The sequence below is a fragment of the Equus caballus genome, chromosome 13 (genome assembly GCF_041296265.1).
Source record: "Equus caballus isolate H_3958 breed thoroughbred chromosome 13, TB-T2T, whole genome shotgun sequence".
NCBI classification, from domain to species: Eukaryota; Metazoa; Chordata; class Mammalia; order Perissodactyla; family Equidae; genus Equus; species Equus caballus.
The window spans coordinates 52,839,684-52,865,636 of NC_091696.1; the positions used below are offsets into that span (position 1 = coordinate 52,839,684).

The 25,953-nt window shown below is 65.0% G+C and overlaps 1 protein-coding gene across 8 annotated transcripts in view; it reads right to left on the minus strand.

Annotated features, from left to right (window-relative positions):
- Positions 1-25,953, minus strand: part of CACNA1H (calcium voltage-gated channel subunit alpha1 H) — a 68,689-nt gene that overhangs the window by 4,632 nt on the left and 38,104 nt on the right. Inside the window, exons 3-30 of one of the 8 annotated variants that reach the window (XM_023616677.2) lie at positions 22,140-22,251; positions 21,885-22,018; positions 21,285-21,382; positions 18,982-19,141; positions 18,236-18,554; positions 17,942-18,034; positions 15,985-16,771; positions 14,225-14,667; positions 12,393-12,544; positions 11,384-11,569; positions 10,552-10,669; positions 10,072-10,227; positions 9,793-9,883; positions 9,442-9,650; positions 7,772-8,182; positions 7,320-7,420; positions 7,014-7,137; positions 6,863-6,931; positions 6,526-6,710; positions 6,240-6,366; positions 5,910-6,035; positions 5,600-5,689; positions 5,193-5,385; positions 4,581-4,598; positions 3,082-3,233; positions 2,096-2,205; positions 1,707-1,840; positions 1,371-1,441 (exon numbers count right to left, since the gene is read on the minus strand). In XM_023616677.2, the coding sequence (XP_023472445.1) occupies positions 1,371-1,441; positions 1,707-1,840; positions 2,096-2,205; positions 3,082-3,233; positions 4,581-4,598; positions 5,193-5,385; positions 5,600-5,689; positions 5,910-6,035; positions 6,240-6,366; positions 6,526-6,710; positions 6,863-6,931; positions 7,014-7,137; positions 7,320-7,420; positions 7,772-8,182; positions 9,442-9,650; positions 9,793-9,883; positions 10,072-10,227; positions 10,552-10,669; positions 11,384-11,569; positions 12,393-12,544; positions 14,225-14,667; positions 15,985-16,771; positions 17,942-18,034; positions 18,236-18,554; positions 18,982-19,141; positions 21,285-21,382; positions 21,885-22,018; positions 22,140-22,251 (4,969 nt within the window). Of the gene's footprint in view, positions 1-1,366; positions 1,442-1,706; positions 1,841-2,095; positions 2,206-3,081; positions 3,234-4,580; positions 4,599-5,192; positions 5,386-5,599; positions 5,690-5,909; positions 6,367-6,525; positions 6,711-6,835; positions 6,932-7,013; positions 7,138-7,319; positions 7,421-7,771; positions 8,183-9,441; positions 9,651-9,792; positions 9,884-10,071; positions 10,228-10,551; positions 10,670-11,383; positions 11,570-12,392; positions 12,545-14,224; positions 14,668-15,984; positions 16,772-17,941; positions 18,035-18,235; positions 18,555-18,981; positions 19,142-21,284; positions 21,383-21,884; positions 22,019-22,139; positions 22,252-25,953 lie in introns of all 8 variants that reach the window. The other 7 variants (XM_070231196.1, XM_070231194.1, XM_070231197.1 and 4 more) reach the window with 7 other exon arrangements.

The following is a 25,953-nucleotide window of genomic DNA, read 5'->3' on the forward strand; positions in this document are numbered from 1 at the left end:
AGCCCCCGCTGCCCGGCCTTCGGCACCTGGCGCCCCACCTCGCCACCCGCCCCCCACGTTCCCAGCCGCGCAGTGGGTTGAAGTCCCAGGGGCCGCCTCGGAGCCCAGTTCTTAACCTGACCCTCCGGGCCTGCAGCTCCCATGGCCCCCAGGGGCACCTGTCCTGCCTAGAGCCCAAGGCCCTTCTGCCAGCCTCTGCCCCTCCTTGCTCCCCACGCTCACCCTGCACCCAGGACCCCCCACACCCACGCCTCCACCTCCTCGCTCCCCAGGCCCTAGGAGGCCTCCCTGGGGCTCTGGCAGACTCCGGGCAGAGCCGGCCTCCAGCTGCGGGGGCCCTGTGCTGAGGCCCAGGCTGGAGCTCTGTAGACTGAGGGAGGCCTCGCCCTGCCCTCCAGGCAGGGTCTCACGAATCTCGCAGGCCCACCCTCCCAGCATGTGCTCATGCTGCTTTCTGTGGGGGGACCCTCCATCTTCATGTGTCTCCTGTGCCCCTGACGTAGGCTGCTCCCCACTCCAGCACCTGCTCCAGCCCACCTCCCCTCTCATCACTCCCAGAGACGCTGGTGGGCACAAGAACGCTGGGAATAGATGAGACAGGGCTGAGGAATGCTGCCGAGGGGACGAGGGGACCCTGGAAGGTGGGAGGGCATGGGGGGCCAGTGTGCATGTGGGTATGCAGATCGTTGGAAAGCTGAGGTGCTGGGTGGATAGGCAGCTGTCGGAGGAGGAAGAGGGTGCCTGGGCAGGCAGCCGGGTGGACAGAAACATGCTGGGCTGGTGGACAGACACTGGCCACGAGGGCTAGAGGATGGACAGATGGACACACGGGTGGATGGGTGGGTGGACAGCTGGTCGGGGACTGGCTGCCACACAGATGGACAATGACTCTCAGGTCAACAGCCCAGAGAGGGCCAGGGTAGGGGCTCTGGGCACAGGAAGTGAGGATGCAGGGCCTGAGGCGGCTCTAAGGACGACAGAGGCCTGCAGACAACACCTGAGCCCTGGGAGTGGTCCCCAAACTCAGACAAGCCCACCAGCCACATCCTCTGCCCTCAACCTGAATCCCACTGCCTCCAGAATCGGACTGGGCAGATGGGCACCGGCTATTGGTCTTCCCCAGAAGGAATGAGGCCCAGAAGGCACGCAGACCATCTCTCCGAGCACAGCTGGGCTGTTCCCTGCACACGGGTGCGTGTGTGCATGTAACCACGGCTGTCACACGACCGGATGACCAAGTGAACGAATGAAAGAATGGGAGACGGCAACCCAGGCCCTCCCTGTAGCCTCGTCCTCTTGGGGCATCTGTGATGCCCACCCTTGGGGCAGCGCGGCTGGGAGGGAACCAGGACCCAGAGCTGCTGACCTACCTGGGGCAGGGCTTGAACCACCGTGTCCAGCAGGGCCCGCATGCCCGTGGCCATCTTGAGCAGCTTCAGCACTAGCGCCGGGAGCCAAGCATTAGTGGGGCGGGGGGGCCGCACTGTCTGACCCTCCCCTGGCTGGCCGAGACCCTGGAGCACCCCTGCCTCCCCGACTCCCCATCACCAGCACTGTCCACCAGCACACGCTTCAGGGTGTGATGAGAAAGGAGACTGGGGGCCAGTGAGCACTAGAACCCCCTCTGCTGGGCCCGGGCCATGGGGACCACAGCAGGGACCTCCTGACAGTGCCTGGGACCCCGGGGAGGACGGGGGGCGGCCTACCGCGGGCGATGCGCAGCACGCGCATGATGCGAATAATGGTGGGGTTGATGGGCAGGGCCGCGTTCATCTCAATCTCCTCCAGCGTGATTCCCATGATGGACAGTAGGACGATGGCGAGGTCCAGCTGGTTCCACCTGGGCCGGCCGGACGGGCAGACGCGGCTCAGCATCGGCCACCGCCTCCTTCTCCGCACCCCCAGCCCTTCAGAGCCCACCCGGGGGCACGAGCAGGAGTCCCTTTCTGTCACCCGTGGGGCATGTCCCTCATTTCAGCACAGTCACCCTGTAGACCTCAGGCCGGGGCCCTGGCGAGGAGAGCCAGCGCTTGCCTGCCCCCAAGAGCCCCAAGGGTCCTCCAGGGTGCTGGTGTACCGTCCTTGAAAAACGCACCTGTCCTTGAAAAACCTTCGGAACCCAAATGCCACCAGCTTCAGCACGGCCTCGAGCACGAAGACGATGGTGAACACGTAGTTGCAATACTTGAGGGCCTCATCCAGCGACTGCGGGCGGAGCAGCAGGCTGTGGACAGCCCTGCTGGGCCTGGCCCGCCCCTCCCTGCCCTGCACACTGGGCACCCAGCCTGGTCACCCTGCTCATCTCTCTCCTCCACTGACCTCCGGCACAGGGTGGCTCTCTCTTGAGGCCCAGGTGTTGAGCGAGCACTTGCTGTATGCAGCCTGTGCCAGGCCTGGGGACCTCACCTGGCTTCACCCGTGCAACATCTCGACGACAACCCTCAGGTGGGGGGCCTGCCAACTTGGAGCCCAGACTCCTGGCCCAGCCTTGACCAGGTCCCACCCACAGCCCAGGGCAGAGACACACAGAGCTCAGCTTCAAGCAAAGCCAGTGGGATCCGGTTCAAAGGCCCTGTTACTCTGAGCCGGCTCCCTTCCTCTGGTTGGAGAGGGGGACGCATCCTTCCCTTAATGAAATGACAGAGATGCAGCTGTGACCGGGCAACGCGAGAGCTGCCCACCTTACACCGGCGTGTCTCCCGCCTGCTCCCCTCCTCAGCCCGGCTTTCTCCTGGATTGAGACCCACAGCCTGCAAAGGCTGACTCAGGGACGCTCCCTCGGTCAGTGTTTCGAGATGGAACCACTCGTAGGGCGGGGAGGGCAGGCGAGGGCCGGCCAGAGCAGGTGGCCTGGGGACTTTCACCCGATTTTAAAAGAAGGACTCTTTATTCAAGCCTCAGCGCCACACACATCAACCCAAGTGTGGGCCACAGACGTGGGACGTCCCCCATTCTCAGGGCAGCACCTGCTCATCCAGCCACCCTGCTGAGCGCTGGCCCCGACCCGCAGCCCCTGGGGGCCCGTCTCCCTGCAGCGGGTCCTGGAGGCAGGGTGAGCGGGGTCTTGAGGCACGAGCCCACCTTGGGCTGGTTGTAGTGCTCCACGGACATGGTGATGACGTTGACCCCAATGATGAAGGTGATGAAGAGATCGAGGTAGTGGCTGGTGCACAGAGAGTGGATGGAACGACGGGCGGGCGAGTAGTCGGCATAGTAGGGCCTGCGCTGGGCTTCTGCAAGGAGAGGGCGACGTGAGTGTGGCCCATGCCCTGGTGACACCGGGACGGCTGGCCCTCTTCACCTCCCAGGAGGCTGGCGTGCAAGGGTGGCTGGAGGAGGGCCCCAGGCTCAGAGGTGAGGAGTTTGCACGAGATTGGGAGAGGAAATTTCTCCCAGGAATGGGGTCCTGTTCTAGGTAAGAAGTGGCCCCTGTGAGTCTGGCTCCTGCTGTTAGCTGGAGAACACCGGCAGGAAGGCCTGGGTGGGAGTGGGCCCCAGGGGCAGGTCATCCACCGACCTCCTCAACTGTGGGGGCCCCGGCCCCAGGGCAGGCCCCAGGAGTGGGCCTGGAAGCTGAGACCCCACCTGGGCCCTGCCCAGACCCTTCCCTGCCAGGGGCTCCCAGATTAGGGCCTTTGTGGTCTATTCTCGCGGGCAGGGGGTTCAGGGAGACCTCAACGATGGAAGGTAGGCAGAAGGGAGCTTTCTTGGGAGGCAGGGCCAGTCCTGCCCGGAACCCCCCCATTGCCTAGTCTGGGCACAAGCTCCGCTCTGGCCACCAGGGGAAGTCCCTCCCCTCCTCATCCTCCAAGAGGCCAGTGGACACTGCCCGTTGTCCGGGATGTGCTGGACCTCTGGTCCACCCGAGGCTGTTGGCCATGACCTGGGGGGTGGGTCGTGCGTCCCCCAACATGCCGGCCTGCAGTGAATGCTCTGCCTGCAGTAACCCCTTTAGGGTTAGCACAGTAGTGCTCCCTGAGCTCCCACTGGGTGCGGACACAGCTGTCACCACTGCATATGAAGACCTGCCTCAGCCACAGAACCACCCACAGGCAGGTGACCATGCAGCGAGAGCCGTGGCTGCCCCAGCCGATGGCCCAGGGCCTGGGAAAGCAGGGGCCGAGGGGAACGAACCTCCCCGGGACCCTCAGGCCCCTTGGTCTGGCATGCAGTCACTAAAGAGCTCAGCCCAGCTCGTGCAGCCAAAGGGGCTGGTGGCCAGTTGGGCCAGGCCAGCACTGAGGACAGAGAGTAGCCACAAGCCAGCAGGTGTCCCAGAGCGTGGCAGAGACACAGGCAGGCATGCAAGCTGGGCACAGAAACACACGTGAGCTCGGAGGCAGCAGCGTGGACACTAGGCAGGCTAGCTGGCTGCACTTCCCCCTCCCGCTGACGCCTGGCGCCCCCCCCCCCCAGCCGTCCCGTGCCCACCCTGCAGCAGACCCCGGTGGCCTGGCACCCGCCTGCAACATCTGCCCTTCCGCGAGGCAGTGGCGGAGTAACGGGACCAGGCCACCCTGCAGCCCTGAGCAACGGCCGTCACAAGTGGGGGCTAAGACATGCATGGCGGGGAGAGGTACCTGGGTTGGGGAAAGTGCCTGGAAAGACAAGGAGATGGTCTGAGCTGGCCGCGGTGGGGCGGGGTGAGAACGCTCCACACCGGTCTGGGTAAGGGGGACTCAAGGGTCCCCTCCTGCAGGAAGCCCTCCCTGTCCCCAAGCTGGGTGGGGCTGCCCTACGACCCTCTCTCTGTCTTGGACAGCGATGTGGTGTGAGGACTTGGGGGGTGAGCCTGCCCCTGCAGCGACGGGAGATGGGAATTGGGGGCCTCATCCATCGCAGGTGCCACTTGGGACGGGATCCCTGCCTCCTGCAGCAGCCGCCCTGCCTGCCTGGTCCCCTCCTCCGGGGTCCCGGCCCCCATGCAGGCCCAGGCAAGGCGGGCAGCGAGCAGAGCCACTGGGCGAGGCGGGGGCTGGGAGCCCAGGGGAGCCGGGCGGGCAGGGAGCTGGGGGCGAGGCTGCCTGGGCGTCCACCACACCCAACACCGAGTGTGTGGAGAGCCGGCCACGCGGCGCGCGACCTCAGAGCCGCTGGAACCCGGCTCTGGAACAGGCGCACGGGGCGCAGGGGCGAGCAATGGGCGGGCGGCGCGCAGGTACCACCCGCCACCGCCGCCGGGAGCGCCTTACTCCTGCGCTTCCTCTCCAGGCGCCGCCGCCGCTTCTCCTCGCGCCGCCGCGCCTCCTCCGCCTCCTGGTGCTGCCGGCACTTGTGGAAGTTCTCCACCACGACGCCCACGAACATGTTGAGCACGAAGAAGCTGACGATGAGCAGGAAGGAGATGAAGTAGAGCAGCATCCAGGGGTTGTGGTTGGGCACGGGCTGCGGCAGAGGAGAGGCGCGTGGGTCCCGCCGCCCGCCGGGCCAGAGAGGGGCTGCAGGGGGCAGCTGTGGCCCCGGCACTTGCAACTCTCCGCGAGTTCTCAGGCCAAAGACGGGCTTTCGAGGACAGAGGCCCTGATATGACCCAAAGAGCTCCGAAAAACAGGGTCTGCTCGGAGGGTCAGGGCCAGGGTCGCCCACCGCCCGCCCGCACCTGCTGGTCTATGCCCACGGCGTCCAGCCCGTCGTACATGATGTTCACCCAGCCGTCCTTGGACGAGAGCACGAACAGGGACATCAGCGCCTGCGGGACCAGAGCGGGGTGTTACCGTGCGCGCTGCCCCCTCCCGGGTGAGACCCCTGCGGGACCCCCCACGGACCACACGACCAGACAGCGGCCTTGGCTCTGCAGACGCGCCCTCGGCTCCGGAGCGCGGTGGTCCCGCGCAGGGTCCGCCGGCTCCGCCCCATCAGGCCCCCAGCCCCGCCCCAGCCCCCACCTCGCCCCACCCACGCCCACCCACCTGTCCGAGGTTGTCGAAGTTGTACTTGCGCCGCACCCAGCGGTAGTGCGCGGCCCGGCACTCGGCCTTGGTGGAGATGTTCCTGGTGTCGGCGCCCTCGCAGTAGTAGAACTTCCCCTTGAAGAGCTGGGCGGGGCGCCCGGTCACCCAGAGGCCCGGCCCTGAGCCCCGGCTCCCCAGACCCGCACGCGAGGCCTCCAGGGGCAGCACGGCAGAGACGGGGGTCTCCCCGCCCGCTCCGCCCTCCGCCCTCCGGGGGCTGCCGTGCAGTTGCCGACCAGAGACCACCTCCCACGGCGGGGACACCCACGGACATGCCGGGCTGCGCACCTGCACGCCCAGAATACCGAAGATGATGAAGAAGGCGCAGCAGATGAGGACGATGTTGCCGATGGGCCTGAGCGACGATATCAGAGTCTCCACCACCAGCTTGAGGCCCGGAGCGCGACTGATGACCCTGGACGCGGGGCACAGGAGACGAGCTGCTGGGCCACCAGAGGGAGCAGCCACGAGGCGGAGCGCACAGTGCGCCAAGGGCCCGCCCCTAGCAAGCCCCACCCACCCTGACCACGCCCTCCCGCCGAAGCCCCACCCACCCCTCCCCGGCCCCGCCTACCTCAGAGGCCGGAGCGTCCGCAGCAGGCGCAGCACACGCAGGATTCCAAGAATCTTGGCGCCGCCGGCCGAAGCCATGGCCACGACGATGTCGACCAGGGACACCAGGACCAGCAGCCCGTCCAGCACGTTCCAGCTGCTCTGCAGGTAGGTGTGCTCACCCGAGACCAGGCCCAGGGCCACCACCTGGTAAGGCGCAGAGGAGGAGGGGCCCAGGTGGGCGGCGCTGCAGACTGAAGTGTGGGACAGAGGCCCAGCAGGTGGGGGCTGCTGGGCGGGACGGAGTAGGGGGGGAGGCCAGAGGGACAGACCCCGGGGCTCTCTGGACACGCTGGTACCTTCACCGTCATCTCAGCTACGAAGATCGCGGTGAAGATGTAGTTGGAAACGCTGAGAAAGGCGCGCTCCTGCAGAGACAGGACAGTGGGAGGGGCCGGCCGCGCACGCCACACCACCCCGGCCCCTCCCCCAGCGAGGAGGGCGCCTCACGGTGCTGCCGGGGTCGATGTCGGGCCTCTCCAGGGCGATGGTGATGCAGTTGAGGAAGATGAAGACCAGGACCACGTGATCGAACAGCTTGTGAGCGATGATCTTCTGGCAGGAGAGGCGGAACCTGGGGGCGGGGTGTGGAGGGTCCGGGACAGCCCTGGCGGAGCCCTTGCTTCCCGGTCCCTGTGGTCCCCAGGGAGGCGCCCCAGGCACGCCAGCCCCGGGGCGCTCACCACGTGGTGGGGAACCCGGAGACCCAGAGGGGCGGGCCAGCTGCGAGCAGGCCCCTCCCTCCCCGGCCCTCACCTGTTCTGAGGGGAGAAGAGGTACAGGGCCCAGGGATCCCGGCGGCGACACCACTCGGGCTCATACGGCTCCAGCACCTTGCGCAGCCGCGAGCAGCAGCTCTGGGGGGAGAAGGGGCGGGTCCTCAAGGCCCCTCCCAGCCTGGCCAGCCCCCCCCAGCCCCTCCCACCCTCAGGGCGGCCTCTTCCCCAGGCCCAGCCCCGTCCTCCCCACCCAGGGCCTGGGGGTCGATGCTGGGGGCGAATGGTGGTCCAAGCTCCCTGCAGGTCAGCTGGATCAAGTCCTGCTGGGCTTGTCCTGCACCCCTCCCCGCTTCTCCTGCCCATGACCAACACACCCCAAGTCCCTGCCTCGGGCTGCTTCAGGGAACCAGCCTAGATGGGAGGAAGGCAAGGGGCATGGGGGAGTACGGGGGGCTGTGGGGGCCATGGGGGTCGTGGGGCCCCACTCACATCCTCCATGTCATCGTCAAACTCGGCCGGGTCCTCCTTGTGGCTGTCGATGCGCAGGAAGAACTCGCTGGGCAGGGCCAGCACCTGCCCGTTGCAGTCATGGAACTTGCTGGGCAGTAGGGCGGCCGGCCGTGGGGGCCGCAGGTCCAGTGTGCTGCGGCGGTCCAGGGACTCGGTGCGCCGCAGTGGGGTGGCACACGTCCCCGGTGAGGTCCCCGCCCCGGGCCTGCTGTCCTCGGCCTCGTCATCTGTGCTGCCCTTGCCCTCGCCGGACAGCAGCGACTCCCGCTCCCCACATTGGCTCCGGCGCTTGAGGCTGGGCGCACGCCCCAGGCTGTTCCAGCTTGAACGCCGGCTGCTCCACGCGCTGTTGGGGCCCAACTGGGTGCAGGGGGAGCTGCGGAGGCTGGACTGTGGGGGGGGGGGAATGAGCAGTGCCAGCCCCCCAAGAACCCCCAATATCCCGGGCCCTGGGGCACCTTGTCACTGGGGCCTCACTCTTAACATGCGTGGGGGGCATCTGTACATGGGTCATCTTGTCTAATGTGCAGACGACCCCACTAGAGAGACACCAGCGACACTCCACCCTCAATGGGATGCCCGAGGCAAAGGGACATCAACAAAGAGCTGGGGACACTCTAGCAAGATCAGGGCGCTGGGCAGGCCCTGTGCTGGGCTGGGGCGGCCGCTTGTGCCTGCATGAAGACCGGAGAGCAGGTTACCCCCAGGGCTGGGGCCCACCGCAGAACAAGCATCCTCGGACACCGCCCGAGCTGCTGACCCCAATCTCCAGGGTGGGGCCCAAATCAGTTCGTAATTGGCGGACCCTGGACTTGCAGAGAAGTTCGGCTGCCGTCTTAGGAAACTAACCCAACTAGGAGCCCGGGATTTACCTGCCCTGTGCCCCTCTCTCTGCCGACACTCGTTTCCATGCTGGGTCTACCGTGAGCGGAGCTGTCACCCACCCCCCCCCCCCCCCCACCACAACCCGCCTGTCTGCCTCCCTCGGACTCCTAACAGCTGGGCTGTGATGCATCTTCTTGTTAAACTACCCGGGCACCCGAGGCTGGGCCATCCTGTCTCACCACCTCACCTCGACCGTCCTCCGTTCGCACCCTGACCCGGCTGTCCCACCGTCAGCTTGTCCCGCTCTGCCCACCCCTCCCGGCCCTTCGGAGAAGCCAGCTTTGGCTGCATCTGCCAGGGGTGGCATTACTTGGGTTTGTCTGGAAAGCCCCCATGGCCCTGGCTCCATGGGACACTGGTGACCGTGGAGCACGGACCCTCCACCCAGCTTCTGTCATCTGTGTCACGTGCTCTGTCTTTTCTCTTTCTGTCATCCCTTTTCTGGTTTCCCTCTGACGCGTGGTCCGTGCTCTGCCAGCTTTCATCATTTATTACCATTTGGGAGGTACGCTTCCTGCCTGCCCTTCTATCAGAAACTACTGGGGATCGCACACGCGTGTCCACGTCGGCTCTCTCTACACTCCTCCCACAAGAAGAGCAGCTCCCGGCTGCACTTATGGAAACAAAGCATTTGTCCTTCTGGGTCCCCACTCGGGGCCAGGGATTCATGGGGTATGACAGGGGTGTGCGGGACCCTCACTCGTCCTTGCAGGAAGCTGTAAGGAGTTGGGCAGGTGGAGTCCGGGGCAGGGGACGGTCCCTACCAGAGACTTCTGGTCCCCCAGCTGGGGGTCCATGGAGCAGCTGCTGCCACGCCGTGAGTCCAGAAGACCGTGGGCCACGTCCAGGTGCGGGGAGCTCTTGGGGGTGGGCATGGGCGTGGCCGCCGTGCGCATGATGAGGGGAGGGGGCAGGCTGCCTCGGCCCTCCAGGTGCCCATTTGGGGTCACCGCCAGCGAGTACATCTTCATCTCTGGAGGCGGAGGGGGAGGGGGTGGCTCGGGCCTGCAGGGCTCCCAGGACCGGGAAGCCGCCCGCCCGGGACTCCCCTGCAGGGGTTGCAGCTGTGCCAGGATGGGGTGGGCAATGCCTCCCCCGCCACCCCACACACACACCCGTGGCCCGCAGGTCTCTGAACTTGTCGAAATCCTCCTCCAAGCGAGCAGAAGTCTTCTCTTCATCTGTGTCAGATCTGTTGGCGTCACCCTGCGCCCCGCAGAGCAGAAGGCACAGGTGAGGCTCCCCGTGGGTGGGGACCATCTCTGTGCTGAGCACCTGTCTGCAGAGCTCCCCACGGGAGCTCCCCTCTCCGTGTCGGTTGAAGCGGGACTCTCACCCAACCCCAGGCCCCCACTGCCTCCCCCTGGGAGTCCCCCTCGCCTCCAGGCCCTCACCTCAGCCTGGAAGCCCTCCACCAGGATGGCCACCAGCAGGTTGAAGAGCACGTAGTTGCCAAAAGTCATCAAGGCCACAAAGTAGAGTGCGGCCCAGGAGGAGGTGGAGGCCATGCCGTTGTAGAGAACGACGTTCCAGTCCTCCTGGGTGAGGATCTGGAGGAGGGACGGCGAGGCAGAGTGGACCCCAGACTCGAGAGTGGGGTTGACACGGGGGGAGAAAACGGGGCACTGGGTAGTTGACCCTGACCGTGGAAATGCTGGCAAGCCTTGGGGACCAGAAGGAGCTCTGTGCCAGCAAGCACACACATCTACCTCCTCAGGGCTCAGAATCGACGTCCCAACCACTGTTCCCAGCTCTTCACCTGCTCTAGGCTTGGACCGGCCAAGGAGGTACGCTCTGGGGCTGCTTTGAGCAGAGCCGTGACTCTCCTGGGGACCACCATTTACACGAGAGAACGGCTCCCACCTGGGCTTTACCTGGAACACGGTGACAATAGCCCACAGCAGGGAGTCAAAGTTCTTCCTGTCGGGGACCGTGTCTCCAGTGTCTGTCTTTAGGCTGAACTTGCATCCAAAGAGGTGCATGCCCAGGATGCTGAGGGCAGGAGGCAGGGGTGTGGTGAGCAGAGCGGGGGTGGGCGCAGGGGAATGATGAGGGGGGAGCGGCCTGCCTGGTCACCTCCCCACGCAGCGGCTGTTGCCCCACATCTCCCCCAACCGGGACCCCCACCTTCTGGTTTACAGGGGTGTCCTGGTGCCCACAGCCCAGCTGTTCCTGGTCTACAGGTGGGATGACCGAGGCCGGGGGTGGGAGAGACAACTGAGGCCACTCTGGCTCCGGGCAGTGGCCAGGCCCTGGGGTGCCCGCCTCCCTCAGCCTGCCTGGACTGCCCAGCACTCTGGCCCCCACCCCGAGGCCAGAGCCCCGGGCCAGGCTGACCCACAGCAAGCGCTCAGCAGACACCAGCTGAAGTTGATGAACTCCAGCTGGCTGTCCCCACCCCTTCTCCCGCCGCTCCGCTGCCTACTCTCCTTTGGGCACAGTCCCTGATCTATCCATCTGGGGGTCTGTCCCATCCCCGCACTCAGCTGGGAGCTCACCAGCACAGAGCCCAGCACAGAGAAGGGGCCCCACATCAGTGCTGTTGGAATGAAGGCCTCAGCAGATGCTTTGAGGCTCCCGGTCCCCCACCCGGGGCCCCAGTGCTGGCGGGGAGGGGTCCTCCTCTCTGGGGCCGGCACACGTTCCACTCTCCAGGCCTCTGCCCCCCAGCCGCCCGCATCGTGCAGTCGCCGGCAGGGCCCCCACCTGAAGATGAAGATGAAGAGCATGAGCAGCATGCAGAACGTGGCCACGTTGTCCATGGTCTTCATGAGCACCACCAGCTGACGCCGCAGCGCGGGCATGAAGCGCACCAGCTTCAGCACCCGCAGCAGCCGGAAGGTCCGCAGCACCGACAGGCCCCCGTCCGCCTGCCCGATGATCTCCCAGACGCTGCGGCCGGGATGAGGGTCAGAAGGGGCCCGTCCTCTGAGTGCAGGTCCCTGCACCTGCCCTGAGCCCGGGACTTCCTCTTTCCGGGAGCAGGAACGCTAGCCTGGGAGCTATGGTGGCCTTTGCTCAGTCCCATGCCTGGGAGCAGGTTCGGCTGCATCAAGGCGCCAGGGGGCTGGGGGCCTGCGGCAAAATCTTCAAAGCCTCCTCATTAGCTGCCATCCCTGATGGCTGCCTGATCTCCCAGAAACTGCCAGAACCCGGGCACCGGCCAGGTCAGAAGCTTCTCAGTGGAGGGCCTCCCCCGACCCTGTGCCTTTCACAGCCATGCCTGGCTTGTCCATTCTTGCTCAACTCTCTCCCCGCTAGGGAAGGGACCCCTTGACTCCTGAGGACCCTGCTTCCTTCTGGGGGAGGCAAGCCCCCCCGAGATTCTCCCGTTCCTTTCTGTATTGTTTGTACTCCAGCAGATGCCTGGGAGGCAAGCTAGCCTTTCTCACAGGACCTAAACCAAGTGGAGTCCAGCCGTGAAGCTGGGGGGCTGCTCAGTGCCCACTCTGTTCCTCTAGGAAACAGCTCCATTAGATTCTAGAAACAACCACCTGAGGTGCAGGTGACCTCACTGTGTGAACTCGACAGTGCGGGTGTGGAGGGACATGGCCCAGGGAGGGGACTGCCCAAGACGTCGTGACTCAGTACCCACTGTAAACACCCCCGGCAGTGTCCCCTGCTCTGGCCGGGCCTCTGCTCTCTGTGGGGGGGTGTTCACCTGACACTGGAGGTTCCTGGGCCTCTGGGCCTGGGCAGGAGACAGGGGACCCACCTGATGATGACGATGATGCCGTCGAAGATGTTGTAGGGGTTCCGGATGTAACCCAGTGGGCCGCAGGCCAGCAGCTTCAGCAGCATCTCGAGGGCGAACATGCTGGTGAATACGATGTTGCTGATCTCCAGGGCGTTGGTCAGCTCGTCGGGCTGCGGGTGGCGGGGGGGGGCCATCAGGACCCCACCCATGGCTCCCAATGCTCCTCAGCAGAGGGGGAGCAATGCCCCACTGAACTGGGAGCAAGTGAGGCTGCACCAAGGGGCTGGGGGGCTGCAGCAGCAACTCAGAAGGAGCCTAAATGACTGCTAACCACCTGGAAAAGAAAGCTGAGACCCCACAGGCGTCCCCTCTAGCTGGGCGCTGGCCTGCCTGGCCCTCCCACCCTGACTGTCCCCCCTCAGGGGCCACCTCTGAGCACTGAGCTCTGGAAACACCCAGCCCCGCAGGTGTGGGGCACAGGAACAGGGCCTGGAGCATTTATGCCAGTTCCAGGAGGGTGGGGGTGCAGGGGGTGCGAACAACACCGGAGGCCCCTCTGAGCAGCTGCCGTGGTTCCTGGAGGCCTTGCCCACCCCTCGTTGTCAGAAGGGCCCCGAGGCCTCTTTCTTACTGGGACTTGCTGCCCCTCCTGTGTGCACCTGCACGTGGAGTGCACTATGTGCCCGCCCATGTGTGTACATGTGCACACCTGCAGTAGTGTAGATGCATGTGTGTGCGCGTGTGCATGCGTGTGCAGGTACCACTGTGTGACCTGCTTGTGTGCACACGCGTCTGCGGGTGTGAACGTGCCAGCATGTTTGTGTGCATGTGTATGTGTGTGCCTGCACATGTGCTACTTGTGTGGTGTGTGTGCATGTCTGTTCACGTCCACACCTGCATGGATAAACCTTGCACATGTGTATCGTACCCTCATGTATGTGCATGCACACGCACACACACATATGTGACTGTGTGCACGTGCACGTGTACAGAAGCTCTTCCTTCCCGGGGGCCCTCGAGGCCCAGCTGCCCTGCATGGATCCTCGCAGAGCAAACCTCCCTGCCCGGCTGCTCCAGGCCAGCACTGCTTGGATTTTCCCTAAATCACTCCAAGATGAAAGAAAACAGCTGAAGTGACTTGAAAAGCCCAGAGGGTGGCAGACGAAGAAGCTGGTTTGGCCACTGAAAGTGAACGTGAGACCCAGGGCAGGGGCCAAGGGCCAGCACGCAGAGTCTATGGCATCTGGGCAATGGGGCCAGGCACCCCCCCCCCCAATGCACTCTCCTTCTGGGGGCCATGCCACGCCACCACCTCTTCTGGCCACTGAAGGGGCACCTGAGCGGGCGTGGTCACTGGGTCTGGCTCACGTAAAGGGGAGCCTCTCTCCGTGAGAGCTGGGCCACAGGGGTCCCATCCTGAGAAGAGCTGCTGAACCCCTCAGCCCTCTGCTGCCTCTGGGTCTGTGGTCATCTCAACCCCACCTCCGAGACCCGGGGTGTGTACTGAGAGACCCTCAGGCGGGAGCCACGGGCGGGAGTCCACCACTCAGCAGAGACTGAGCCCAAAGAGGAAATGCGTTTGCTGAGCAACTGCCAAAAATCCCCACAACAGACAACATCCGCTCCCACTCCGTCCCTGCTCCCCAACCCCCACCAACCCCTCTGCAGGGTCGTACAAGAGGCTGGGATCTCCAGGGGACACAAGAGGGCCATGCTCCCTGGGGGTCCTGGCGATGGCCGGGGTCCAGCTGGGGGCTGTCCACGCAGGCCCGCTTCACCTCCAGAGGGCGGCCAGGTGGTGACATGCAGGGCCCCGCCCCTCGCCCCCAGGAGGGCCCTCGTCCACCCACCTGCTCGTGGTACTCGACGCCCATGCTCAGCGTGTTGGTGAGGATGGCCACCATGATGCCGCGGTTGAAGTACTTGCTGTCTACGATCCGGCGCAGCTTGCCGCTGAAGGTGGCCCAGACCCGGCCCAGCCCGCCCTGCTCGCCAGGGGCTGCCTGCCGCTGCGCCCGCCGCCGGGGGCCACCCTGGCCGGGCGCATCTGCTGCTGGGGGTGGCTGCATGGGGTCACGGCGGTCCCCGTGCTGCACGTCCTGTGTGAACTCGTAGACGGCGTTGCTGTCTGAGTCTCCGCCCTCCGAGTCGCTGAGCTCCACCTCGGGGTCCTCCAGGGCGCTGGCGCAGTACGGGCAGTTCTTCAGCTCGCAGGTCAGCGTGCCCGCCTGGGGGCTGGGCAGGGGGCAGGGCACGCTCAGGCCTGACAGGCGGCTGGGGGACCGGCCCAGGCCTGCGGGAGAGGGCAAGGCAGGGTCAGCCGCTCAGCGGCCACACTCTGGTACCCAGGACCCATGGTCATGTGGGGGCTTTTGTGGGGTGTATGGTGTGCACACCTGGGCACACTCATGTACACTCTTGTCATTCATACACACCTGGGCACACATGCACATAACTAGGAACACATACATACAGCTGAGTACACATGTGCACACACCCGGGCACATGCACACCTGGGCACGTTCACGTGCACTTTGCACAGGTGTGCTCTGTTCACATGCAGGGACAGTGACACAAAAGGGCAGAGGAGCTCGTCTGCCCTGGGGTCGCACCAGCCACAGAAATATAAGGTGACCCACTTTCCAGCATCCACATTCGACAGGCGAGATTAACTTTAACGCTGCCCTTAGTGAGGCACGTCCGAGCCCCCGTCACTCGACACGGAGCCCGTGTGAGGTTTAGAGAAGCGCTCTGCATGCTGTCCCTCATGCTGGCCTCTGGGACCCAGACTGTGCTTCATGCTGACAGCACACTGCGGCCTGGACTCGCCACAACCCAGCGGCTCCACGAGACCTAGCAGCCCTTGTGGCCAGCACAAGACTAGGAGCACATGCACTGTGAACGCAGGCTCCCACACCCTGGGCTCGGGGCGTGAGGGTGTGTACAGCGGCCCTGGCCCCCATGCCTCTGCTTGCTCCAGGGGCATGGCAGTCTGTGCACTTGCACACGACCCCTGGGAGGGCCTTACTGTCTGCATGGGAGCTGGCTGGCTGGGGGTCCTGGTGTCCCTTCTTCGACTGCCTGTCTGAGGCGGGTGAAGCCAGGCCCCAGGTGGGAGGACCATGAATGCCTCAGGGAGCACCCCAGCCCCCCTCTTCCTAACTCTCGGGGGCTCAGTGACCTCGACTTTCCCTTCCCCCTGCCACAGTCTCAGTCTCCCCACCCAGGTAGGGGGCCGGCCACTCCTCGGGAAAAGTGGCCAGACAATGGCCATGGACATATGGTCCCTCTCAGGGCAAGGCGAGGGCAACAAGACACAGGCCCGGGGGCCTAATGGGTTTTCTTTGCCAGCTGTGGCGCTCTCACATGCACACAACAAATGCCTGTGCTCCTGAGCCGCTGGTGCGTGGGGCTCAGTACAGGAGGGGGGGCGGCACTAGTCCTCCCCACCCCCTTCCTCCAGGCTCCAAAGAAGAAAGCTGGGCTCCTGAGGATGCCCGGGGCCTCCTCGGAAAGTGCATGGGCAGGGACGGCATTCAGGAGCCCTGTGTTCCCATCCCCACTCCACCTGGGTCCCCTTCTCTCTGTAGGGTGAGGCTGGGGCCCTTACCGTGTTCCCCAACCAAATGCTGGATCTTCTCATAGGGGTCAGAGCTGCTCAAGCTCAGGGGGCTGTGGTTTCCCGCGCCTGGTGGTCCGCTGGCCCGCTTCCCCTTGGGCCCGGGGCTGGCTCCGCCTTTGCCGCCCGCCGGTGACGGCAGGATGGTGGGGTAGTTCATGGCGCCCAGGCCTGTGGCCAGCTTGAGGCCGGCAGCGGTGGCTGCAGCATGCACCGCCCGGGCTCTCTCCTGCGGCCCCTCCACGTGGCAGTCTGCATGGTACACGCTGTGCACGGACTCAGTGTCAGGAGGCCCTCGGCCTGGCGAGGGCGGCGAGGGCAGCGCTCCGGCCCGCACCAGCCTGGTGTCTCCGGTGGCCGGCTCGTGGCCGGGCCGGCGCGGGCTGCCGTGGCTGAAGTGGTAGTGGTGGTGGTGGTGGTGGTGATGGTGGTAGACCAGGTGGTGGATGGAGGCTGCGCGCCGGCCTGGCCGCCGGGGCCGGCGCCCGGGACCCTGGCCATGCAGGGCACTGCTGGGGTCCACCTTCTTGTGCCAGCGGCTCTGCCAGCGGGCGTACAGGCGCAGGCTGCGCCGCTTGACCTTGCGGTAGATGTGGCCCACGTACTTGAGCAGCTCCTCGTAGCAGCTGCCTGGCTCCGAGAAGCTGGCCAGCGTGCTGTCGTTGGACAGATAGCGGGCACGCTGCTCCCGCATCAGCTGGTTCTCCCGCTGCTTCGTCTCCGAGAACTGCGTGGCGATCACCACCAGACACAGGTTGATCATGAAGAAGGAGCCCACCTGTGGCGGGTGGGCGGTCGTGAGCCTCCGGTGGCCGGTCCACAGCCTCGCTCACCCGGCCACGTGCCCCAGGGAGCCAGGGAAGAAGGGACACGGGACCCACCCGCCCCGGGGCGTTGGGGTCAGGTGGGGACAGGCAACCAGGGCAGCAGCTCTGCTTTCTACACAACAGTGATTGAGTCCCTGACAAGAGAATTACTGTGCGCCCCTACTGTGCGCCACCTGCTCTAGGGGCCAGGGGTACAGCCGTGAGTGCGGCCGGCGGTGGCCCCCTGCTAATTCTATGCTGAGCCCCAGCATCTGGGATGGGCGGCGCTCAGTAGGTGCTGCTCGCCTATCTGCAGATAAACGGACAACATGTGAGGAGACCCTCCTTCCTGGCCCTCTGTGTGGTTTGGTCCCTCCTCCTTCAAGTCTGTCCCCAACTAGACCCTCTCGACTGTGCCGCACCCTCCCCTCCAGGTCTGACATTCCATGACCCCTGTGGCTTCACTCCCCCGCCCCCCCCCCCCCCGTCCCCGCGCGCCACTCTCCTATGCTCACACTTATGGTCTGAGACAAGGAAGGAGACCTGCCTGTTTCTGTTCACTGCTGGGTCCTCACTGAGCCTGCCCCGAACCCCACAGGGCCACTGCGAGGACCAAGTGAAGGCCACGCCTAGGGCCACGTACATGGCAGAGAGCTGTGACCCCAAGAGGCGGTCCTGACTCTTCTGCAGAGTCTAGACAGGACCTGGTCACAGGAGGCTGTGGGGCGCTGTCCGAGGCCTCCTGGAGGCGGGCTCTCCCCTCCTCACCTACACTGGCCTCCCACCCCGGCCCACTTCCTCCCACTGGGGGCTGGAGAGAAGGCCCTCGTCCCACCACGGGCCCCCACCCCACCTGACTGGCAGCTCTGGGTCTTTGCTGCCCCCACCCAGCAGCTCAGCTGAACTGATGGACCCACAAGGACCCATGAGGGCTAGCAAAGGCCAGGGTGGTGTGGCGGTGGGGGGCACAAGCAGGCTCATGGCTGGACCTGGGGGGCAGGACACTGTGCCCTAACAGAGAAGCTTAGGGATGGGAGATGAGCTGTTACAACGCAGGGATCTCCATGAGCTAACACGCTGGCTGTGAAGTCGGGCCCGCCCCTGCCCCACCCCCCGGGACTCGCCCCGATGCCCACACTCACAATGATGAGCAAGATGAAGTAGATGAAGTTGTAGAAGGAGTGTGCGTCCATGACGTAGTACATGATGTCCACCCAGCCCTCCAGCGTGATCACCTGGGGGGGCAGGTGGCTGGACACACGGACGGCCAGGAAGAGGCTGGGGCCCTCGCCTGCGTCCCCTCAGGGTCCAGCGGCAGGGCTGGAGGGTGAGTTAGCCGTGTCCTGACACCAACCCCTGGGGCCTTGCACACTTGGTGCCCAACGTGATGGGGAAACTGAGGCCACGGGCCATCAGCACACAGAGCTGGAGCCCACCTGGAAGATGGCGATCCAAGCATAGCCGATGTTGTCGAAATTGATGGCGCCGTTGTGGGGGTTGGAGTCCCCGGAGCGGCAGACGTTGTAGTACTGGTTCCAGTTGATGCAGGCGTTGCGGCCGGCGCCGCCCGCGCCCTCAGCCTGGGGCTGCCCGTATGCCTCCCAGCCCAGCGTGCACTCCACGCGCAGCTCTCGGCGGCTGGGGATGTGCGAGCACTTCTGCATGCCGTTGTCCCGGCGCGAGGAGCAGATGAAGGGGTTCTCCTCGCCCTCCTCCGTCTGGTAGTACGGCCGCAGGAAGGTGAGGTTGTTGTTCCTGGGGGCGTGCGGCCAGCGGGAGCACACAGACAGACAGACAGCAAAAGAGACACAGAGACATGCGGAGAGACAGAGACGGTGATCGAGAGACACAGTGGGGGACACAAAAAGTAAGACACACAAAGAGAAAAATAAGGAGGAAGAGACACAGAAGCAGAAACAGGAAAACAAATTACCAGGAAAACAGAGACAGAGACACAAAAACCAAAGAAAGAAGCATAGACCCAGAAACCAGAACCCCACAGTCAAACTATGGATATTCCAAAAAGGGAGCCTCTGGGGGCAGGGCCTGGAGGGGAGGAGCCTGCCAGGGGCGGGGCCCAGGGGGAGGAGCCTCTGGAGGCAGGTGGCCAGGAAGAGCCCGGTTAGGGGCAGGACTTGATGGGTGGGACAGGGGTCTCGGCCCAGGAGCAAGGCCTGCGCACCTGGCAAAGGTGCTGTCCAGGAAGCAGCGGTTGCGCAGCAGGCCCGCCCAGAGCTGGACGCCCACGATACCGAAGATGAAGAAGACGAAGAAGCAGAGCAGCAGGACGTTCCCGAGCATGGGCAACGTGTCCAGCAGCAGCGTGACCAGGATCCGCATGCCTGCAGGTGGCAGGGCAGGGGGTCAGCACTGTGGAGCCCTCCTGGGTGTCGCCTAGGCCCTCAGCCTCTCCCATGAACCCTGAGCCCCCCCGCCGTTCACAAGTGGATATCAGTGACCCTGCGGGGTCCCTGTGCCAGTCCCCAACAGGTCCAGCAAGTCCTGAGGGACAGTGATGCCTCTGTGTCAGGCCCACACCGAGGGGAGCAAGGCTACGGGCCTGGAGGGTCTCATGGGGGTGGGTCCCTGCTCCTTTTGAATCATGGCCTGACTGTGCCACCTCCAGGCCCCAAGGGTGACCAGCCCAGGAGTCCAAGGGCCCCGGGCTCTGTCCCGGGAGCAGCAGCTTTGCTCCTGGGCTGGGCTGTCTCCGTGCTTGGGAGCCTGGGGTCTTGCAGCAGGCACAGGGCCCAGGGAGCAGTGTTTCTTTCCATCCTGTGTGAAGCACAGGGAGCAGAGCCCTTACACTGGAGCGACGCAGTGGATGCACAGGTCTCCAGGGCAGGCGGCGGCTTTTTGAAAGGCAGTTTTGAAGCCCTTGTTCACGGTGCCAGGGGTTGTGTGAATGCAAATTAATCCAGGGATGGGATCAGCCGGGCTCCAGGCGCCCTTGTTTGCCTGGGCCTGCCCCTTCCCAGACCTCAGCAAGGATGAGGCTCACTTCCAGAAACGGGCAAGGGCGAGCTGAGGCTGCGGACAGAGTCCTGGGCCCGTGGGCAGGGGAGGGGAAGTGCCAAGGCCTCGTGGAGCAGTGCTCTGAGGGTGGTGGACGCCGGACGGTCCCCTGGGGTCACAGAAATGAGCCATAGTGGAGGGGGACTGAAGTTTCAGAAATGGTCACGGACAGTCAGTGAGCACCGCCCTGGCCAGACAGCAATTGGGTCCAAAGTCACAGAGGGCCCGGGGTCTGAGTGGGCCTCCAGCAGCCAGAGCGAGACACGGCCCAGAGCGTGACCTCTGGAGCTCATCCCCAGGAACACTGGTCTATCGGGGAGGCACCCTGTTTGGGAAAGGGCCAGGTCCCAGAGGGTGGCCAGGCTGCTGGTGGCAATTCTGGCTGCCGTGGACACTGAGCCTGAAAAGTGAACACTGCAGCAGGGGCCGTGCTGTCCCCTCACCCTCTGACAAGAGGGTCCAGGGAGCAGAGTGAGCATGCTGTGGGCGCAGGCAGAGCTGAGAACCACGCGCATCACCTTGCCTCACGCTCACAGCCACCCTGAGGGAGTTCCACTAGTATCCTGCTGTTACAGTGGGGAAACTGAGGCTCAAAGAAGTTCAGTAACTTGCCCAGGGTCACACAGCACCTGAGCGTTGTCCGACCCCAAAGGGTAGAGCCAGGTGGGCAGGTGGGAGGAAGGCCAGCACAGCCCTGACACACCTGCCCCTTTGGAGAAGCTACTGGCCTGGGGGTGGGGCAGAGCGCCCCACCCTGGGGGGAGTGACTTCCCAGGGGGGCTGCAGGATAAGCCCTGACCAACCAGGCCTGTATGCACATCTAGACAGTACACGCACACCTGTTTGCACACACACCTTACACAGTCACATGGGCACTACCCTCCCCACTCCCCAAAAAGTAATGTCAATTCAGCCACTGCATTGAACTCTTAAGACACAAAAAAATCCCCAACCATCCCCATGTGGGCTTATGACCAGTGTCAGGAGAGGCCATTTTCCAAGCGAGCAGCCACATAACTTCCAGAAGCCTCCCCACACTTCCCTGCAGCACCAGACCCCTCTGGGGGAACTCAGATGTGAGAATCACTGGGATGGGCCTCCCCTGTGGCCCCCCGCCCGCATCACTCCAGATGCTGTGCAGATGAGCAGTCTGAGGTTCAGAGTGGCCCCTGTCACTCAGTAGCCCTGTGGGGAGTCAGGACCCCACAGCCTGCCCATCACACCCCAACTCAGTCCAGGGTTGCTGTCATCCCCAGAGAAGGAACAGCAAATCCTTAAGGGCCTGAGGCAAGTGGCAAAAGGCTGGCCTCGCCTCCCTGGGTACTGGGGTCTGGACCGAGGCCAGGGCACCCAGAAGCCATACAGGCAGTGTGGCCTCTGGGTGGTGCCCCAGCAGGCCCTCGAGAGCGCTCAGCAGGCTAGCAAGACATGAAGGCCTGTCCCAGGCCCCAGAGGGGCAGGGTCACTTACTGGGCACGCGGTTGATGGCGCGGAGGGGCCGCAGCACACGCACCGTCCGGATGGCCGAGAGGCTCACATTGTGTCCGTCCAGAGAGTACTCCATCATGCTGGGGGCGGGCAGAGGGAGGGGATGCTCAGGGGGTGGGCATGTGCCCCGGGGCACAGCAGGCCGGCGGGCTCAGTACTCTCCCCAGGGAACCCTGCCGGCTGAGGCCAGGAGGCCCACGGCAGGTGACCACACGCCTGAGGCCTGGTCCCCACATCATGCACTAGGCCAGGCTGGGCCCTGAGGCAGGGAGGACACGACCCTGGGTCACTAGCGTGGCCCCCACCACTCACAGACCACCCCGTGTCTGTCCCACCATCCCTGCTGCTGGCACGGGGAGCCCCGGGACAAGTGTCCTGTCCCCAGCACCCCACCCCCGGCCACCCCTAGACCCGGCTCCACTGGGACCCTCCAGAGTTCCCCTCCCCCATCCCTCTTCCTGGGGGGCCCAGGGCCGCCCGTGGGGTCTGAGAGTAGGTGGGGCCCCGGCTAGTCAGCAGCAGGGACCCTCAGGCCGGCCCTGGCTCTGCAGAGCTTGTCTGCGGCGGGTGTGTGGGCCGCACCCCGCCATGACGATGAAGAAGTCCAGCCGGTTCCAGGTGTCGCCCAGGTAGCACTTCTGTCCGAAGAGACCCAGGGCGATCATCTTGATGACCATCTCCACCGCGAAGAAGGCGAAGATGAAGTCATCGAAGGCCTGGCGGGAGGAGGAGCCTGAGAACTCGGACCTGGCTGCCCCTCTGCACCCGGGGTGCAGAGAAGCATCCCTAAGGGTCACTGGTGACAAGCGGGGCCCACACAGCCCACCGATGCCCCACCTCCAGGATGCTGCAACGCTCCGAGCGGCACTCGACGTCCTCGCAGGGCCGGAACATGCCCAGGGTCACGCAGTTGAGCATGATGACCAGCATGCTGACGTGCTCGAACCACGTGGCGGCGGGCGGCCAAGTTAAGGGTTGAAGCGGGGTGGCTGGGAGATGACCCTGGAGCCCAGCCCCAACGGCCCCCAGAGGCCCCCGTCCTGTGCCAAGCCCTGAACTCCCCTGGGCCTGCCCCGTCAGCTGGGTGGTAAGGGGCAGCGTCCCAGCACCGGCCACTGCATGCACAGCCAGCACACCCCTCAGGCAGGGGTTGGACACCGCTGCCAGCCCCTTGTGTACAGAGGGGAAACCAAAGCTCAGAGTGGAACCCTGGATGGAGGCTGGAGGCCAGCCACTGCCCCTCCACCATGCTCCCTCCAGTCCCCTACACTGAAGTTGGACGTTCGATGGAGCAGCTTCACGGGCGCTGCCCAGCCTGGACCTCAAGCGTCGCAGATGCCCACAAACTGGGAGGCCCTGCCCCACAGCCCTGCACTAACCCCCCAGGTGACTCCAACAGACGGCGATGCTGTAACCGCGGTGACGAGGGATGAGAGACGTGAGCTTTAGCACAACTTAGTGACTGGGCCCAGGGCCCCTGCAGCCCTACTATGCTCCCAGATGAGGGGGAGTGGGCCACGGACGATGAGCGAGTGAATGAGGACACCCCCAGCCGGCCAGTTGGTCCTGGGAACAGAAGCCACCCGTCCACGAAGGGCCACATCTAGAAGAGACCCCGCTGGCGGAAAGGAGTCCAACCCATGGTGGGGCCTGCAGGGAGCACTGGGCCCTCTCGTGCTGTGTGTGTACCCCACACAGGTGCCTGGGCCACCCTGCCAGGCCACCAGCCCTGGGGACAAGAGGCCACCCATCAGATCAGATGTGAGAATGCCTGACTGTTCCTGGAAAAGCCAGCAGGTGGCGCCGGGGCCCCACGCAGGCGGTGGCCGTGGCCCCAGTGGCTGTCTCCTGGAAGGTGTGCGCCCCACGCCCACCCCAGCTGCTTCATCAGGAAATCAGGGAGCCCCGTGGTGGGCTGGTGTGTCAGCTATGAGAGAAGAGCCGGACTCCAGGCCAGCAAGGCCAGACAGGGGGCCCAGGGCTGCCAATGGGGGCCAGCCTGCAGGTGGTGTTCCCTGGCCGGGTGGCTGGGGCTTCACCCAAATCCCGGGGATGCGGGCAGGTACCCCTCCTAGCTGGGAGGGCCCCAGGGTTCGGGGCATTCCACGTACCCCACATGCCATCCCCATATCAGGACTCCCCCCACCCAGTCCCGCCCCCACCCCCGAGGTGGGCTTTCGAGGCTAAAGAGAGTGAGGGTAGGGGGGCAGGAGGCCCTGGGCTCACGTCAGGGTTGGCGTGGGGTGGACGGCGGGACTTTCTTGAAGCAGAGAGAAGCTGGCACTTGGAAGACACCCCTTGCCACAGCCCTGCAGCTCCCACCCCGACCGGCCCCTTGGGGGCTGAGGAGGGTGACAATTGGGGGCATCCACCCTCACACACTTGTGCAGGAAATCTTGGCAGCGGCACATCCTGGACACACGACCTTGAGCCTTGGTGCCCCTCGCTCCTCTCCCACGTCCCCCTCGGTGGGGGCATTTCACGGCCCTGCCTCGCACATGGTTGTGCTCTGTAAAGGGGAGGTCAGTCCCCAGGGTCCTGAGAGCCTGCTCTGTGCCCGGCTGCACGGGGGCGCTGGGGTTGGGGGGTCCATGTGGCCCTGCCTGCAAGGGGCTCTGATCCCAAAAGCAGCCGTGACAAACCAGCAGAGGCTGTGCTGTGACAGGGTCAGGGAGGGGATGAGGCCTGGGGAGGTTTGGGGACCTGTATCCCAGGGGTGGGAGGCAGGCCAGGCCATGTGCATCCGTCCTCTGCGTTGCCCTGGCTGCCTGCCTGGCCCTGCTCCCCCGGCCTCCTGGGCAGGGCCAGGACCAACAGCGATGCTCCGAAGCCCCCGGTTGCGGTGTGCAGCGTGGCACTGGGCCACCGCATAATTATAGGTTCCCACTGCGAGCGCCATAATTACACTTAATGAGTTCAGCAGGAACAGGGGCTCCGCTGCAGAAAAGCAGAAACCGGCGTCCCGCTAAGGTGGCGCCGAGGCCCGACCCCCAGCCCCGCAGGCACTCACTTGGGAACGGGCTGAGAGGACCTGGTGGTGCGAAGGTCAGGGCCCACGGGGCAGCCAGGACTGGGGTGCTGCGGGCATGTCTGGCCCCGTGAGCGGGGCCAGGGAGCACAGAGCTGCAGCTAAGAGCTGCATGGACACCCACTGTGCACCTGCTGGACCACTGTGGCTCAACAGGGAGCCTCAGAGGCGGGCATGGCGCAGGGCCCTGGACAGACTGTGGGTGTGGGTGACCCGCCCGAGGGGCCGGGGTCCCAGGCTGTGAGGCCACACACAGAGGCTGGTCATCGGGCCTCACAGCTCTCCTGGCCTCCTGATGGCTAGCTCCAGCCCCAGGGGGCTGCCCATGGCCCCAGTGTCCCTTCACTGCTGCAAACGGCCCCTCGGGAGGAGAAGCTGGGGCACAAGGCCGTCTCTGGGCACCTCCCAGGGGTGGGGTTTGCTCAGTTAAACAAAACAGCTGTGGTGACTGGAACACAAAGGCTGTCAGACGACCTGCCTGCAGGAGACAGACACCCACGTCCCCGCCAGGCGAGCAGGCAGCTCTGTGCCTGAGCGGGCGACGATCAGACAGGGTAGGGGGTGCATCCTGGCCTGAGTGCCCCGCCACCCCCCAAACCTGGCTGGACCCCTGTCTTGCAGATGCACAGACCCCCACCCCTGCAGGGAGGCAGCACTGAGCAGTCTGGGTCCTCAATTTGCCCATCCATCCAGTGGGGGTGTGGGGACTGTCCACCCCCTTGGTGCCTGGGAGCCTCCTTCTCCGTCTCATCTCTCTGAGCTCTCGCCCACCCCAAGGGCAGCCCCCACTTCATCCGGTCCCCACCAGCATCACCCACCCCCATCCTGGACTGATGCCCCATTTCTCCCAGGCCTGTGCCCACCCTCACTCTGAGACCACCCAAAGACCCTCCTGCAGGAGTGCCCAGGCCAGAGGTGCCCTAAACTAGGCGGCCACCCAGGGACCTAGCACCTTTTACCACCAGGCGATGAACACTCACACCCTCCCTGCACCTGGCCCTGAGAAGCCCACCGGCTGCCTGCCAGCCCCCAGCCATCACTGCCCCCGGCCACTACAGGACTTTCAGCCAAACTTAGTGGCGTGGCCCCGTGTTCTGGACCTCAAGGTGGAGGGCCAGGCGAGGATGGAGGAGCGGGTATAGGCAGCTCCTGGTCTGGGGGTTCTCGCAGGAGACACCCCGGAGCTGGTGCTGGGCAGAGCTGAGGACCTCAGCCCTCCACAGTGGAGTGGACGTGTCCGGAGCCCCGAGCTGGTCTGGGCCAGGAGCCATGAAAGGCTCCCTCACTCCCCAGCAGGAGCCAAAAACCGGGCCTCCAGCAACTTGCAAAGACAGCCAGCTCAGGCTGGGGTCCTACCTTGATGCTTTCCCAAATCGCTCACAGGCAAAGCCCACCCACCAACCTTGGCTTCTCCCAACCCTGCCGGCCTGGTCTGCCTCGCCCACCCCCCACTCCCAGCCCCCGCCCACCACACACACCCTGGGGCTCAGGACAACTGGCCACGGCTACAGGGACTCCATGTGAAAGGAGTCCAAGGGCCCAGCAGCGAGGCCGTGAGCACAGGCTCCTCGGACAAGGTTGGGGTGGCTTAGTAACCCCGTCAGCACAGCCCGGCACCCAGAA